General features: G+C 42.2%; 2 protein-coding genes across 4 annotated transcripts in view; both read right to left on the minus strand.

The window, feature by feature from the left end:
- LOC135377560 (triple functional domain protein-like) overlaps positions 1–5,228 on the minus strand; it is an 83,008-nt gene extending 77,780 nt beyond the window's left edge. For 2 of the 3 annotated variants that reach the window (XR_010418126.1, XM_064610077.1), the window contains exons 1-2: positions 4,958–5,228; positions 2,135–2,206 (exon numbers count right to left, since the gene is read on the minus strand). Coding sequence is in view for 2 of the 3 variants with exons in the window: in XM_064610077.1 (XP_064466147.1) it covers positions 2,135–2,206; positions 4,958–5,024 (139 nt within the window). In the remaining variant the exon portion in view is untranslated. The remainder of the gene's footprint in view (positions 1–2,134; positions 2,207–4,957) is intronic. The other variant, XM_064610076.1, reaches the window with a different exon arrangement.
- Positions 5,229–7,065: 1,837 nt separating this feature from the next.
- Positions 7,066–17,956, minus strand: LOC135377561 (dnaJ homolog shv-like). Its single transcript, XM_064610078.1, has 8 exons — positions 17,849–17,956; positions 17,096–17,347; positions 14,352–14,624; positions 14,142–14,224; positions 13,949–14,006; positions 13,095–13,206; positions 10,350–10,509; positions 7,066–8,432 (listed from the first exon to the last, which is right to left on the minus strand). Exons 1-8 carry the CDS (start codon positions 17,917–17,919, stop codon positions 8,368–8,370), a joined length of 1,074 nt encoding a protein of 357 aa, XP_064466148.1. The 5' UTR covers positions 17,920–17,956; the 3' UTR covers positions 7,066–8,367.
- Between the last annotated feature and the right edge of the window lie 220 nt (positions 17,957–18,176).

Consider the following 18,176-nt stretch of genomic DNA (forward strand, 5'->3'; position numbering starts at 1 on the left):
TTTCTATTCACTAAAATTATATCATTAACATTAAGTTAGTAAATGCAGAATACAATTAGCATATAGATTTCTTTCTTCTAAGGTGAAAAGAGATCTTCCTGCAATCAGACTTCCTCTAACATATTGCAATGATGAGTGGGATGCTCTCCTCTCACCAGTATTAGTTGCTCTCCTAATTACTTGCTCTCCTTGTATCTCATATTGTATCCCCAAGGAAAGATAGGTAATTTTTTGTTACACATATCTGCGTAAGTAATATTTCAAAAATTCCGAAATTTGAATTAACTGCACCAAGTTTTCAAAACACTAGTCAGTAACCGTCATAGTGTATTCAGTATGAGAAGACTTTTCTGAAAACATTGGAACTGCAGGTTTTCCCAGTCATATTAGTCCAATTGCCTTTTAATTTTTGTCACAAATGACATAATGCAGATGCAAAAATTTCAGCCCAGGTGCCATACGAAATAGTAACCTTAGTGCCAGACAACTTAATGCAGATCTAAACACTTCAGTATTCTGGAAACTTAATGAAGGTTTCTTGTGATCTATTGTAAAATCTCAAACTTTCCCTATACATCTCCCTTACTTTGTTGATTATGTTACCACTGGTAACACCACTGATAACAGCGCGTTTCTATAAATCTGGTAATTAAATTTTTCTCATGCCTAGCACGGCATAGCTAAGCGTACTGGGAATTGTGTAGGTGTTGTCCAGTTTGTAATCCCTGTAACACCATTGGTAGGAGTGCAGTTCTATCAGCAATTATGAATTGTACTTTTCTCAACAGCTTCTTGCACCTAGACTTTGGATGTGAATTGACTGTTTCAATGTGAATTATGCAGGCAATCCTGGCAGGTTAGTGAACTACACCCCATGCTGCCAGAACTGCAACACCTCTGTTGCTTTTCGTTCCATCAGTTAATTTAAAAATACTGTGGATTATTCAACCCCACACATAGGATCTAATCCAGCCGTTATGACTTGGACTTTAAACTGGACTAACTGACAGACTTCCAGAATCTTGTGTGACCACACATGTAGGTGTGTGGTGAAAAGTTGTTTGTTGCGAGTCTCAAGCATTTGCATCTCATTTGTCTCTCTCAGCATCTCAAGCATCTCATTTGTAGAAACTGCTTTGTTTTGGAAAGAGAGATTAACTGTCAGATACTTCACACAGAGAAAAATCAAGTTTATAATTTCTATTTTACAGTGATCAGTACAGATGCACTCTTATCAGTAGTGCTGCTAGTAGTACTAACATAATCAGCGAAGCAAAAGAAACCTATTCATGACATCTGGGTAAAATTTTTTGTATTTGGATCAATTTGTGTGGCACCTGGGCTAATGTTTTGGCATTTGAATTACTTCATAGGTCAGACAGATTAAACGTATGGGGATTGGATTATAGTAAGTGGCAAAACCTGCAGAACAAGTCAGTGGGATGAGGTATAGTATATGTGAACAGCATAGTTACGAGATTCAAAGAAGTTAAAAGAAGTTAAAATAAGTTTACAATAAGCTTTTACCACTGCTGGCACCATAGTTGTGAATGAAACATGTAGTTGTCATCCTGTTATTCTCTCAATATCATATGCATTGTTAACCATTACACAGTGCGATTCTGAAGCAATACACAGTCTGGAGCAAGATTACCTGGTAAAGGTTCATGATTGTAGCGAAAGGTAGGAAGATGACGATTAGTATGCTAAAAAAACTTCTGTGTGTAACTGGGACAAGGAAAATATCACAATGAATTTCGGGGTGAAGACAATGAGCACAGGGAATACAGGTAAAAGGGAAGAACACGGCAGGACGAGTGCGAAGGGACGTGTTCTCCCCTGTGTCCCGTCTTCCGTGTGCCCTACCACCCTAAAGCTGTGCACAAACTAACCCAGCAGTCTACACTCCTAGGAGTCACGTTGAATATATGACAAATGGCATGACACATGTCATGTGAGTTGTCATATCCTATTGGCACACCATAAGAATGTCGGGTGAGGCACACACGTTTTTTCACTAGTAATCAAATGCCTTAGGAACCGTCAAGAGCTGTGTGCTTTTCCAACCAAGTTTGTCTTGGAACAGTTGCCAAAGAGGACTTCAGACAGTCTGAGAAGCAGCCTTAGAACATACCAGTAAGAAGAATAAGCTTCTCCTGCAAAAGTGGCAACAGTTCATGGACACCTTCCATCATTCTAGAGGATCCTGTTGTATAAAAAATAAAAAATACCATACTTTTCTTTGCAGTTGTACAACAGCAATTCAATGCATAACAATAAAACACACACATACACATACAAAAAAAAGAGAACTTTGAAAGACAATGACTGTCAGTGACAGTGACAATACACGATTTATGCAAAAATGAATATTACGCGTTATCTGTGTCTCATTTAATGCTTTTGCATCATCAGCACAATTCACATAATCCAGAAGTATCAGGTAAACAAGTGTGCATGCCTAAGTTATTCTTGCGGTCTACTGCTGTGAAATCATGAACAGCAGTTAACATCAGCTCAGCAAGACAGAAGCTATAGCTAAACTAGTATGCTTGTCTTTCTGGAAAATTATTAGCAAACTACAGCACATGAAGTGACTGTTTTTCTTGTGTTCCTAGCAACATAGCACTGCAATATAAAATACTTGTTACTAACTGTGAGCAAACATAAGATGTGGCCTAACAGAGTACCGTATTTTCCGGTGTATAACACCTGCATTATACAAGAAAATATTTTCCTACAGAGTTCCTTTTCTGGTCGGTGCCATACAAATTCTAGCCTCTTCCAGGGTGTGCTGTGAATTTCTCACAAATCTCTTAGGGTCAGTTGACAAAGCCGTCAAAAGGGCGCTGGACTTCATAAAAATTAATTATGCTGCTTAAGGATGCTATTGAGCAGTCAATAATCCTGAATTCATTTCAGAAGGCTGGCGTGATTGAGAAGGGACACGAAACTAAACAGGTTTCAAGTAAAGCATATGCATATATTATACACCGCCTTGGTTTATTGTGTATAGTGGTGGCAGCACAGAAGCTTGTAGCAACATTGCGGAGCACACTATACATGGAACTTTTTTCAAATTCGGCCCGTTTTTAGAGGTGCGCGTTACACACGAGTACGCGTTATACACCGGAAAACACTCTAATACCTAAAAAACATCAAGACACGTTTGTTCGCTTCAGCATTATATGATGTGTGTCCCAGAGCACTGGTCACCAGCATTTCTAGGGGTTGTGACACTCTACACCTAGTGGGTTAAAATGTCCTACAAATTTAACTTTTTAGTATCTGCAGTTTAAATTTAGCTACAGATAAGAGCTCTGAATTCAAACAAAAACAGAGCCCTCTGATGAAAAGCAACACTGGGCTTTATACCGCAAGTTACACAGTGCACAGCAGTGCAGTCATGCGTTCAGCAGCTACTAGTTCCATACAATACAAAAGCCTATAAGAATAACCATAAATTTTTGCAGGTATGCGCATTAAATTTATTATGCCACTAGCCTACAATTTGAAAATACACCATGCACTTTTGCCATGTTATGCATGGTAGATGTGCTCCTTACGGTAACCTCAACGTAGCAGCAGTGAACTGTGTACCCATGAAAATGGCACTATGCCATCACCAGTACATAGCAGTGAGCAGCTTCCTGTTCTTTTCACTTTACAGAACCACCTGAATCATCCAGGATTCTTAAGCAGTTTTCAAGCATGCCATAAACCCTACGCTGTCTATGGGAGTATCAAGTTATGACGTGCATTTTTTTTTCTTCTTCTCATATGTTAAAAATGCTCTTCATTATCAAGCACAAACTTGTAGAATGCTACAGAAATGTGTAAAGCTTTAATGTTTGTGATGTTTCAGAACATTTACGCATGCTATCCAGCTGCAAAATGCTCATATTTTCACGAGACGGTGCCGTTTAATTTGTGTCATGCAACATAGAGTGGCTGTAAGTCTCACTGAACTTCTCAGCTGCTTTTTCTCTTTTTATGTTCTGATAGCTGGCAAGGTAAATAGAATGATAGCCACATAAGCCTTGGTGAAGATAGAAATATGAACAAGCATGTGATAGCAGATAAAAGGGGGGCAAGTTATGTACACTAAATAAAGCCCTGCAAGCCTCGGTTATGTGAAAACAAACGAATGAGTATGATTACGGTACTGCGTGAAACTATGTTGCCATATGAGCCCCTACGGGAGACCTCGAACTTGCGTGGATACCTCGCTCTGGGCATGCAGGAGGGCATGCAGGAGGCCATGTAGAATATCGCGTAGCTTGAGTACTGTTTTTTTTTTTTTTTTTCTGTTTTTAACTACCACGTCGACACGTTTAATCGCTATCTTAAGTCTGAAAAAGAGAAAGCAGGTACAGCTCGCGACATCATCACCTTGTTTGGCTGCGCACGTGAATGATGGCATAACGCATTCCTTCCTTATTTACGCTATTGTTATCAGTGAAGGTGCGATATGATAATTCTCAAGGTAACACATGTCAAAACGCATGCACACAAGTATCGTGGGGAACAGGCCGTCTAAGGCCACCATAGGGCAACAAGCTGAGTTGAGTAACTACATGCAACGTGCACAACCATGCCCCTGTAGCATTTATGCCCGTAGATGTTTAAAAAGTCAGCATTGATATGCTCATGATTCCGTGCCATTTTTCAGGCACGATCCGCCAGACTTCACGAACAGTACCAAAATCGTGACTTCACAGGTACTCAACAATTTTGGGTATTCAACAAAACAGTAATCAGTTGACATTGCGATCACTGTATCCATTATATTGATCTCTTTTCATTTTTGTTGATAAAACGAAAGCCTTCGTCCGAATCTAATGTTTCACATACTTCTTCAGGTGATTGCGATAAACATGAAAGGGAATCGATTTGACATGTACCGTTAGGCTAGAGAGCATCTCTGCGAACGATCCAGTACACAAAAGCATCTTACCGGGTTTTAAATAGAACGCACCGTCACCGCCACTTGGGCCATCTGAAAATGATTCCGCTGCATTCATGGCAGGTTTAAACTAACCAGAATACCATGATAGCAGCCGAAAATGCAAAAATTTCAAACGCTGCACTTGGAAAAACCGCATCACATAACCGCCATATTTACATCTCGCGAAAGCTCTGCGCACTACCATTGGTCGATCATGGCATGGATCAAGGCCTCCTATAGTAGGATTCGTCACTCTTTGAGGGCGGCGCTGGTTGCGCTAGCGCTTGGAAACACCGAAACACGGCGCTAAACGCTAAACTGGCTCTGGCTAAACGGTGGTAGGTAAATAGCAGGTAGTGGGTAATATCACCGTGGTAATATGTATCATTGGTGCACGGTGCTCGCAATATTACACTGGAGCAGCGAGTCAGAATACTACTGTCAAGTCCAGTAAAACAGCAAATAAAAATGCATGACGAACTATGGGGACATATGTAGCTGCAGGCAACTATATCTTTCCGTTGGTTGTGGGAGTCGTGTACGGCGAGATGTAAAAAATTCGGAAAACATTTACGGCCCTTCGATCAGTAAATCCGAAAACCGCGACCTGTTGGCGAAGTAGTTACCGTGTCAGTACCTCCCCAGGCCAACTCGAGCCTTCCACCCACTTTTTTTTTTTAACTTCCTCTCCATGACGTCACAGATGTTTTCATCGCAACAGTAGCAGTGTTTACAGAACGACCCACTAAACCACTGGATGCTTCATATGCATGCACCCCCCTGGGACATCATTCATGACACACCAGCAATCTGACTGCAGTAACAAGTCATATGTCATGTGCAGAAATACTTTAGAGACTGCTAGAGCAGCGTTTTATCTCTTTGCAGGTAACCTGAGTTTTGTACAAAATAATTTAGCCCTTCTGTCGGCCCTTTTATGTCCCAAGTATTGACACGCAATTGCACAGAACATATACACAGGTGTGATTCCATGTAGTTTGTTTTTATTTTCAGTCATACCATGAAACATTCACAGCTGTGAAATACGATACAAAACACTTCTTCATTCAAAACAGGGCAGGTTTAGGAGCGTAACACAAGATAATGTTTTCTGAAGCCAACAACATTTCCTTGAGTTTGAGGATGAAAATAGGGACAGCGGACAACTTGAAATGGAGACTCACTCGGTGTCAAGTTCTTATCCCCTGTCCCATACTCAAACTCAAGGAAATGTTGTTCACTTCATCTACACACCAGCTCTCTTGCCTTCTATTTTGCTCTTTACTCTGTTCTATTCAGCATTTGGTATTTCAAGTTCAAAGGTTTGAAAAGATAGGAAATCCTAGGTAAAGGGTAATATTCTCTAACTCCTCTTTCCAAAAAGAAACAGAAAAGGTAAAGTATAACTGAGACTGAAAATATCTCCAGGTATGCATCATTAAAGCAAAGCATGGTCAGTACTAAAATCTGCAAAAGTCTCAGCAGCATGTTCTTGCAGCACAGCCAATAAAATATTTTCCAGAGATATATCGGGCATTGCCACCTTTTGCATGCACAACTGCAAAACTGACTTCTGCCTCCACACAGCCAACTGTATCAGTAGCATGTGCACAAAGTGAAAGTCACAGGTCAGAGGCAGAAAGCAGGTTTTGTCTAGGCTACTTATAGTATTATGCCAGGCTTTGGCCAGGCCCAGAGAAAAATCATATTAAACAATCTACTTGTCTAAACATTAGGAGGTCAACCCTATGTTTCTCTGAGGAGCTTTTGCCATGACTTCCGAGCACTTTCATCAATTTTAAGTCAAAAGGAATTGAATGTTTTGAATTTGCCAAGTCAACCCTGCATTTTTTTTTTTTTTTTTGCCAGAAGCAGAAAGCACATGTCAGATTTACCCTATTCCATTGCAAAATATACTGCCTACTATGTACAATGATAATAGCTGGGGAAAAAAAAAAAAAATAAGAACAGCACTAGTTTGAGGCGTGCGAACTGTTGGCTGAGCTCTGTTCTCAGTCAGGTTAATGAAAGATAAAGGGGAAGAAAACGGTGACAAACCTCAGATAACTTTGTGATGTAACTATGCCACTATGTAACTAGAAGCATGGAAAAAGTGGTTGACTTTGCAAATTTTTTAAGTTTATTCAATTCAGATAATTCAGAACTGAACTTAGCTACCCCTTTCAATCCACACAGAATGCTTTGTTGCACATTGTATATACCACTACCACTGAAAAAAGTAAAGTAGAAGTACCAGCGATGCTATAGATTTCTTACCTATTTCAAAGCAATAGAGGCATTACACTCCAACCATTATGCCTGCTCCAGCTGAACCTGAACACAAAAGCCAATTACTCAAGAACAGTCACATGTAGTGATGCAGAAACCTGCTTACCGCAATTGTTTGCACACTTTTACAACACTGAAAAACCTCCAAGCTTTTAAGGTCAGTACACAAGATCCAGTTCAAAGTGAAGCAGCTTTGAGCTGCAGACAAAGCAACAGGCTGCTTGTGGCAAAGATGACGAACCACATCTCTTACTAGAGTGGTATCTTATCTCAGGAACGTTTGCATCACGTCGAAGGAAATTCACTCTCCTGTGACAGGAAACCAGTGTTCGTAGGGTCCACACTTCACGTAATTCTTTTATGCGGTGTCTTGATCATACATGTACTCTTGCAGTTTGACATGGTATTAATGGCACACTGGTCCGGAGCTGGGTACAACTGGCTAGGGGCGGATCTATTTTTAGGGGGATCTTGGTATAGGACAGCATGCTATATACACCGCCTAAGGTAAATTGAAGCACTCAGTTACAACAGAAATAGAGGGGAGTAAGGACATCCAGATCCCCTAGATCTGCCCCTGCTACTGACTTAGGCCTGACTTAGTACATGCACTGTTACCAAAAACGAAGACAGCTCTTAGATACAAAAAGGGGGGGGGGGGGACAAAGTAAAATAAATATATCATGGTCCAAACTCATTTATGCCACATTCGCTTTGCCTTGAAACACTGTCTTGTGAGCATTCATACCATCATTTAAGTCAAGTACACACTTCAGTGTTCGTTCAAAGTACTACAGCATGCATTATCATGCACATATAAAAGTTACCTTTATTGTACTCTCGTCTTTTTCCCCTCCTGCCTTTCAAGCATGCACACAGACACACACACACTCACACATTTGATGTCCTCAAACAGCAGCAGGTTCACAGTCTCTTCCAAGTGAAGGGCAGTGTCCGAAGAGAATCACTTTCACAGGGTAACTTGCCGGAGTAACAATGCACTGCTAACCTGCTCTGCGCTTCAGTCAGAGAAGAACTATGATGCAACACCTCAAACACAGGGTCCAAACAAAATGGAATGAGAAGTATGATTGATGTGTACCTATGCGCTACATAATTGCGACACCTCACTAGTAACCTCTTAGTCCATTATATATCTTTGTCTTCGACTCTTCACCGAGTATTTTCTTGATTGCTGTCGTGAAAAAGAAAACGGAGGACAGTTCAATGAAAATGCACTGCATGAACAGAACAATAAACACATACACAAACGAGAGGCCAACTGCGGCCGCTAAACTGTGTCCCTGCAACTCAATGGGGATTAAGGGTCGATTCACACGATGCAACTTCAGCTGCGCGCAACCAGGTTGCGCCACCAAGTTGTACCGTGTGAACGCAAAGCTCTGGTTGCACACCTTGAGTTGCAGAAGTTGCACAGCCAATCGCTTCACGAGCGATTTCTCCTGCAACTCTAGCTGCAATCTGTCAATCACATGGCTCCTCCTTGCAAAAGCGACCAATTAGGAAGACTTAGATGTGTCAGTTATTGCAGTGGCAGTACGCGGGACAATGAAATTATCACTGCCCAGTGGAAATTATGCAAAATTATGGAAGTCGCAACGGACTGAAGTCAAAACGCAGTACGATTCGACCAAAATGATGATACAGTAAATTTGTAAGACCGCATACTGTGATACTAAGGCAGAAACACAACCATTTCGGGTTGTGTTTCAACACAACTACAATAACGCTTATTGAGCAGCATTACTGCACAGAAAGTGCCCGTCAAAGTGTAGACAATGGTCGTGTGTGCTATCGGCGTACAACCATGTGCTGGGGGTCGAAAGTATCCTCTCATTGTGATCTAATTGATTTCAATAACACTGAGGCTACTGCACATCATTTTCCCTGCAATGATACATGCAAGGGGCTTCATGTTCCTTACAATATTTGGCACCAGAGCTCCAGTCATTTAAAGGACAAGCTTGTTACGAAGCTTTAGAAAGACAAGGTTTTACGTCACAAGACAACTACAGTCAACCCTCGATTTATGAACCTTCGATTTATGAATTCCCTCGTTTTATGAACACTAGCATGAGGAACCAAACTTTTTACATGCATTTTTCCCTCGTTTTATGAACCTCGATATTCGAATAATGAATGGAATTTCTAGGAACCAACTAGGAGTTGCCCAGCGTTTTTGCCCTCAATTTATGAACGGGCCGCTCCGAGGCCAACAAAAGCCTTCAAAGGGATTATTCGTGGTCTTATGAATGATGCCTGAACAGACAAAACGTTTTCCACGTATTGCACCCTCGGTTCTTAACCCCTCGAAATCCGAACAACAAAGGGGTTTTTGCAGAAGTGTTCCTGACCTAAATTCATGAATAAAGTGTCCGCTGTCACCCGAAGATTAATAAAGGTAGGTTAAAAACCGCAGAGGAAATCAGAGACCAGTTGAGTGCGAACGTGCTGACATCGCCTCTTTCCAGGATTGACACAGCGGAAGGCATGGTCCAAAGCAAAATTACACAACATATTGCATTATAAACACAATACGAACTCCGAAATACTGTTCCATTTGCTCGATAGTACTCACTTAAAGGAATTTTCGATTTATGAATCCCTCGATTTATGAACGATTTTTCGGGGAACCGAGGGTGTTCATAAATCGAGGGTTGACTGTATATCACAAATTGAGCAGCATCATAGTGGTCGGTTAGCAGAATAATTTTGTCCATGCAAGGGTACCTTAATACGTGCATGCAGCACCCCATATTTAACATTCCTTACAGATAAGGGAGTGTTTGTAAGTAAAGTACGTAAGTAATGTTTGAGGAACTGTGCCATGCCACCCCTATCTTTACTCCATAACATACCACAAGAATGGGGCAAGCACAGATCCATGTTATGGACGTTTGCCGGGTCAGGGTTAATCCCATCCAAAGCTGAATTGTGAATGTAACCTTTGTCTTCCAATCCACATTTATTGCGTGGAGACGACCTTATATAAGTGTGTCATGTTTTTTTTTTATGCTTCTACCTAGGCTTGGATACCTGCAGTGTGCATGCAACTAATTTCTGCAGTATTCCTGCAGAGAAACATACTCACCCTCTTTATTCTCAGTGCTCATGTCTCCCTTGGGGAAGTCCACATCAAACGTAACATACAGAGTGCCCTTTAGATTGTTGTTGTCGTAATTTGGCATGCCCTCGTTCTTTTTGCGTAGCCGAGCTCCGGGCCATGTAACTTTCTCCCGTGCTATAGTGACCTGCATGATTAACATTCGTATTAAAGTATTTGCTTGTTCATTGATTTTTTTTACGGAAAAAAGGAAGTACCCTGGAACCCTAGACCAACATCACCTCTCAACTTCCTTATTATGGCCCCAATTAAAGAGTGACATGGGCTCGAGCTACCCACAGCTTTCGACCCCAGGCCGGGCCTGGGCCCGACCTCACCAGCCCTTTATTACGACTTTCTTCGCTACACACACAAACAGAAAATTAATGAAGACAAAAATATCTCCACCTCTCACAAGGTCACCTAGCCTCCACTTGCTCCAGATGCTCAGCAAAGAGAGCCGGGCTGAGTACTTTGCCATTTAAAAAATTCTGGGGTTTAATGGAGTAGGCCCTCATAGTCTGGTACAGCTGATGGCGATGATATTGCGCGACCCCCAAAATAGTTGGTTCGCAACGTGTTTGCAGAAAATGTTGTGAAAAGCTGAAACAGGTAAAGGAGCTTCGGTGCAGCTGGCTTCCTCCACAATAATCTTTAGCAGCGAATAAGGTGTGCAATGTATGGATATGTCTATACCAGCCATGTGTAATCGAATAAACATGTGGGGGAATGTGATATCTGGGATGAACGATTTTTTGACTGTGCACCGCGTTGGCAGTTTAAGCTGTAACAGACTTCAGCAATTCTGATCTGCATAATGTGTGGGACTAGTCTTTCTGTGGCAGTGGCAGGGCCAGGCCAAAAAATGGCATCCCATGTCAATCTCTGCCTCAATTGCAGGCCACCAGGAATAATTTCTGAGTGTACTAATTCCAATTCCTACCAGTCAATTTTTCTGCCACTGAAAATGACCGGCTGGTGCCGCACACACTGACACACAAAAAGCTTACATGCTGTTGGGAAAGAATATACAGTTACGCAAATTGTAGCGGCTGAACAAACAACAATTATGACGACGCAACATTTAAGCCTCACCAATGCACAAGCAATGATCTAAAAGACGGGTAGTTGACAAACTACCGTCAACTGCAGTCTTTCAGAGACTGCGGTGCATAAATATAGGGGCGCCTTTCAAAGTGATGGTATCGCATCCCACTCGCGGTTTCACCGTTTCATAGCTGTGTTATCTGATTTAGCATGGTTCACAGGAAATGGCAGTATATTTTTTTTATAACCCTTTTCGTACAAATTTTCCACAAACTTTCAAAATTTGAACAGGTGCAAAATTACAGGGACACCTACGTGGATTGCACCACTAACACAAATACTGCAATGACAGCAGGCACGTGTATAACGCTCCTGTGCGAGTCTCATGAACAAGTCTTACGGTTGGTTCACATTGCTACGTTTACGCGTGTTTCCTCACAGAACGGGCTGATGCTTTCGCACACGTCGCCTCGTTCACATTTCTGCATCCTAGGCATTCCGTTCCTCCAACGAACTCTCCCCCCGCTTCTCTGCTCGAAGCAGCGTGCTGCTAGCGTAACAGCGCACATTTTTTTTTATTCAATTGGGCAGATGGCTTGCGTCGACGAAGTCGAACTTAGCACAACTGTTGCGGGATGTGCTTGCGGAAAGTGTCTCTGCTTCCATGGCAACGGTCCGCCATAAGTGCACGCAACACGGAAGCACAAGCATGAATGCACCAATCTGAACCAACCTTTACGCACGTGCCTGCTGAATTTAACTGAGGATCTTGCACGTCAGTTATTGGTGCTCATACGCAAAAGTGCCCCGTACGCCGCTCAAGTGGACTTTGCTCGCCAACACAAGGCCTGTGCCTTCTGCTTAAGGTCGCAGTTGTCAGCGGAATGGACTTGGTAGCCTATCAGACTGTCCTCAAAGGTCACCTTCTTCCATCCCTTCGTCTGGTCACCTTGTCTTCCAGCAAGACAATGCTGCAATACACGTGAGCCAATCCACCAGGGTACGGCTGGAGGCTAACAAAGTCAAGGTCGTGCCTTGACCAGCCCATAGCCAGACATAAACCCACTGGAAGACACGGATTCGGATATACACAAACGGACACCAGTATGGTGCATGCCAAGAGCTCAAAGAAGCAATAAGGGATGTGTGAGCGTCCCTCGATACAGACATCACGCACAACCTAATTAAACGTGCTTAACGGCATCCACTCGATGTTATTGCTGCCAGTGGGGCCTTACAAAGTATTAAGTGATGTAATATTCTCTTGCCTATTTGTTACCAAATACATCCACGTAGTTAACTCCAGGTGACCCTATACTCTCGAACCCGTTTATAAGGATATTGGCGGGAACATGAAATCCAATCATTATGTCAGAGTTATCGTTATGTACGAGCTGTCGCAAAATTGCTGGTCAGGATCACGTCAATTAAGTAGAATAGTACAAGTAGAACGCTGCTGAACATGTACGTTTGTTTAGAGCACAAAATCATTATCTCTAAATTGATGCAGCTTTGTGTCAAAAGCTTTTCGAAGGACAACACAACCGCCGATACCATGTGAGGCTCAGCACCTACTGTCATCCATTGCTAGTCAGCCAGACAAACAAAAAGAGAGAAACAAAATGGCCCCTTTCCCCATCACGACTTCCAAGTAAGTAGACAGCACACAAATGATTTGATATTCACCTTGTGGCCATCTAGATGTGTAACTTCAGTCTCAAAACCTACTAGGGCATCAGTTAATGAAATGGTGACATTGGTATACAAATCATCTCCTTTTCTCTCAAAGACTGGATGCCTGAAATGGAAAGCAATTCAAAGTATTAGACATCCATATTAGACATGAAGTTACTGAATTCAGAAGCTTGGTTACATGTAAATTTGTAGCAAGGGCACTTGAAAAATTACTGAATTCAGCTTAAAGTTGACAAATGAAATGATATCACATTCTCCACATGTTAATGTGCAAGATACCTTTATTAGGAATGTTTGAGGTGTTAGGTGAAATGCCCTGCATACAGCTGAGAACATTAACAGGCACTGCATCAGCATCCTGAACTGTGGATGTCTGAGCTGGTCTGTGAGAATGTTAAAAGCAACGCAACATGGCAAAATAAAACCAGGGCCAGTGTAGAAACAAGATTATGGTCTCTGCATTGCTCTTTTCTCACTTATTCTTAATATGCAACAGCACCTTATGCTTCAAAGACAGTCATATTTCTGCTCAAAAAAAGAAATATTAGAGTGCTTCTTCGTGGTATAGGTTATCACTTTTGCTGAGGAGGTATTTTTGCCACGTACTGCAGATTTCTGCTCCACAGGTCAGAACAAGCTTCTCAAGCGCTGCTGACAATGCATATTGTTCTCTGAATAACTTCACTGTATGGTAATTGTATTCTAGAAGTCTGATTTGGTTTCGTGGAGTACCCTTGGATAAGGCAAAGGGTAGAATGAGACACTACTAACAAACATAAACCAACTCAAGTTTTTACAATTGCACTAGCAGGTAGACATAAGTCAGGAACTGACGCGAAACTTACGGTAGTGTGCGAATCTTTAGCTTCAGGTCACCAGGATCTCCATCAATATGAGGTTCGCCTGAATGACAGAAAATACATTACACTGTAATTTCAGTACATGACAGTGTGACAGTGATAAGAACATGTAGATAAAAGGCGTGGTACGACAATTAACACATACACACTTCCAATGAGTGCGTGAAGAGAGCCTCACCTTCAGCAACAAAAACTTGCTCTTGTCCATCTCTCATTCCAGGTTCAACCTCAACCTCCAATAGTTTTTCTTCATTAACAAGCCTAGATGCAGATCGGAACATGTTAGCATTCCCAGTGATCAAAAGAATAAAGCATTACGAAGAAACCGAACAAAATCATATAAGAAAATCAGAGCATAATACAGCAGTGAAGAAAGCAGGACACTCACTTGACAGCAGGGCATTCATCGCATACTGTTTGCTGAGTCATTTGAAAACGGCCAGGACCTAATTGCCTCGTCACCATTTCTTGTCGACAGTTGCAGCGCCGAGTGCCTTTGGCCGGCTTGGCTACTGGTTTGTTTCTGACCACTTCCACAAAGTTACCAGAATACAGCTCTTCTAAGGTGACCCAAAGATCCATAGTAACATCTGCCCCTCTCGGTGTCTCACGGGCCTCGTTACGTGAGCCTTCTCCAAAAAATCCAAAGTCACCAAAGAAACTGCAAGAAGCAGTGAATGAGCAAATGAATGTGAAGCCTCGTAAAAGTTGATTGATTGATTGATTATGTGTTTAATGGCACAAAGGCAACAAAGGCCATAGAGCGCCAAAACTATGCTGAGTGTGCTCCCAGTCTCACTGCTACAGCTAGCAGCTGAACATGTTCCTTTTTTTTTTGTTTCTCGGACTTGCACAGCCTATCAACTGATATCACAACAAGAAAATGAAAGAACATGTTTGGTTGCATGTTTGAAGTCAAAGGTACAATGAATTTCTCGACTTCCACAATGGTTAGATCGGATACTACTATGAAGAAACTACCCACTGTATGTGCAAATAAACTACAGAGATAACAGTTTAGAGAACCAAAGTAATGAAAGCTGATTGTTCCAATGATACAGATAAAATGGTTAAAAAGCAAGCGAGCTGGTGACTAAGATCCATGACGAAAACCCGAGACTGGGAAAAAGACGAAAACAGACGACACAACACAAATTGTGTCGTCTGTTTTCGTCTTTTTCCCAGTCTCGGGTTTTCGTCATGTTCCAATGAGCCACGGCAATACAAAAAGCTCCATGCCTCTCTAAATTATTTTTTGCAGGACTAGTCCACCTCATACAAATGAACCTTTACAGCATGTCAAAAACTAAGCGCTTTGCTAGCTTTATCAGCAGTTTGCCAGACCAACAAACCACCCAGTTACAAGCGAGGATGCATGAAGTTTGCAGTAATTCTGCTACCCATGCAATGATGCCAAACGACAGCAGAGCTGAAACTTTGTAGTTTTATTGTCCTTCTGGTTTTTTTTTTTTCATTCCGTATTAGCGCTGCGAAACAACCATGGTTATGAGTGGCATACATACATGGACAGATGGGGGGAGGACAACAGGAAGGAGTGGGAGACAGGGGGGTTAATTGTGTGTCTGTGTCTGTTTCATGTAATTCATGTTATATACTGTGACGCATTTGTCTGAAATCATAGACAAGAATTTTCTAAAAACACGCAGATGTTCCATTGGCAATGGAATGCAATGCAAATACTTGATGCAAGACTACAGGGATGTAGCTGGGAGCATAATACAGAATGCTGTCATTCAGCTTGACTACCAATGTTCCTTGTACTAAATAAGCCACATGTGTGCACACTCTAGCTGAAACACCACTTTCAATTATATGCATGCCCTATGTTACTGTCACAAATCCGTGATTCCGGCGCATTTCGGGAATTTTTTCGAACATGGGTTATGTAGCCAAAAGTATGGTAGCCGAGGGCAGCAGTTTTTTTTCTTTTTACATCGTGTATTTCATGTCTAGACGTCGAAATGGCCTTTTCCCTGCAAAAAGCAGTGTTTATGTCTGGGGACTGAACATTGGGAGGGCAACGAACCCTTGGCTGTGTGGTCACAGGTGTCAAGTGACACCACCGAGCATGTGTGCATCTGGAATTCCTCCTTCTCGGGACTCGAGAAAAAGTACAGGACAAGCAAAACAAGCAGTGAACCAGACCAGGAACGAGACCAAGAAACGGCAGTTGTGGTTTGGAAAGAAGCGTATGCAGCAGCGGCAGTAATCGAGGGGAGACGTCGGCGAGTTCCTTTATTTGGGTGCGTTGTGCAAGAAACCGCAGAGGCCACAGACCGACAAGGACCCCCGCCGCACGACCCGACCCATCACCGCAGCATTGTAACAACAGACATTCAGACCTTCATTGCAAAACAGCTAAGACGTTCAAATTCTCTGTCACCATGTTGAAACTGTGCTACGGTCATTTCCACGTAGATTAGGTTTTCTTAATGAGTATTGCTCCTTGTAATATTTGGTTGTAATTATCTCTGTGGTTGGAGCATTCACACCGGCTGTTTCTTCTGAACTTTGCAAGATTGTAGTAAAACGTTGTGTTGGATTGTTACCGTAGTACCCTGAGTCACTCCTTGGACAATTACACCATCGTGCTCTCACGAGTGCCGATTGCCCTAGGAACTAAGTATTGAGGAGGGAATCTGGGGTTGGCTAGAGTGTCGGTTTGTTCGTCAATAATCGCCGAGTGCATAAGCCTCTCAGTCTTCGGGACCGTACGACCACATCGCAATCTGCATCCTCACCATTTTGGGGAATCATCTCAAAATGCAAATTCAATTCAATTTCTCAACATGTAACAGTTACATAAGTAGCTTACTTATAATTTGCTTAAGACTTTCAGCTGTACGATTACTACTATGTACTCCTAAACTTGCAAATCTACTATGGCACTTATCAAATGAAGGTCAGGCAATGCAAGCCACAGCAGCAACGTAGTGTACGGTACACTGCATAGTTTCTGTAGTTGAGGATACATTCCACGAGCAAAATAATGTGTGGAGAAAGGCATGCCTTAACAGTAAAAGCTTGACCACCAAAGTAAGCATGTAACTTGCATTACTACCACCTGCAACAAGCATAAAATGCTGCAAGCAAGCAACTTGTTACACTTACCTAGCAAAAGGGTCACTCCCACCAAGAGAGTCATGTTTCAGGCCTTCTTCTCCAAATTTGTCGTACGTTTTCCGCTTCTCTTCATCTGAGAGTACTTCATAGGCTGCACCCAAATCCTGGAATTTCTCTTGAGCCTGGGGATCATTTTTGTTCTTGTCGGGATGTAATTCTTTGGCAAGTTTCCGATATGCCTTCTTGATTTCATTTATTTTCGCTGATCGTGATACGCCAAGAATTCCATAGAAGTCACGTCTGCAATAATTAAAAGAATCAACCGAAGTTGTCACAAAACGAGCCAGAGCATGAGCGAACTTCGCAACCGTTCAGTCAACGTAGGTGGTGGTATTCAATGACTACAAACAATCAATGAGCAGTTTATGCTGTCATTCTTGTTCAGAGCTCACTAAAATACTAACAATAACGGTTACATATTAAGATGCAACGCCATAGCAGACTGCTTCAGCTGTCTGCAACGTTACACGTAATCAACATTCGCACAATGAGGGCATACTGTGTGTGCCATACAAGAAAAAGAACTACAACAGCGTAGATAGCGCCAGTTCCAGAGATCAGCGTACACTAATCTATAGAACAGCCGAGATGTGGACACGTAAATGAATCCACTCGGACACTTTTCATTCATTCCCGAGTGGATACATAGAAACAAGACAACGCACAGAATGAAGCGAACAATAGAAACATTTTGCAGTCAAACAAAAAATTACATACGAGGCAGATGCTAAATATTCTTACCCTGCTACACTTTGACCAATTAACAAAAACAGAGCAAAAATTGTGAGCAACCCGACCGCCGGTGACGCCATTATTGTTATAGACACGTGTATCAAAACGCCTTCTGGGAAAGCTTCGAATGTGACGTCAGGCGTCACGGGTGTCACGGTGTCACGCACATCGCCCTGCTGGTGCTCGCTCATTGGCTAGAATGAAATCGAAACTACACTGTACCGATGTCCTCTTTTTCTTTTTGTCTCCACTACATCGAAACCATCAAGTGGAACAGATGGAAAACAGCCTGTCCTGTGTTCCAGGTAGAGGCAATGGAGTTATACCGTTACACTCA

This window comes from Ornithodoros turicata, chromosome 1, assembly GCF_037126465.1.
Source record: "Ornithodoros turicata isolate Travis chromosome 1, ASM3712646v1, whole genome shotgun sequence".
Lineage (NCBI taxonomy): Eukaryota > Metazoa > Arthropoda > Arachnida > Ixodida > Argasidae > Ornithodoros > Ornithodoros turicata.

Bases quoted from the DNA above. Each gene is read 5' to 3' on its own strand.
- LOC135377561 (XM_064610078.1), bottom strand. From the start codon at position 17,919: ATGGCGTCACCGGCGGTCGGGTTGCTCACAATTTTTGCTCTGTTTTTG. The intron at 17,348-17,848 runs GTAAGAATATTT...TAATTATTGCAG, and splicing joins ATTGGTCAAAGTGTAGCAGG to ACGTGACTTCTATGGAATTC. The intron at 14,225-14,351 runs GTGAGTGTCCTG...ATCTGCATCTAG, and splicing joins GATGAATGCCCTGCTGTCAA to GCTTGTTAATGAAGAAAAAC.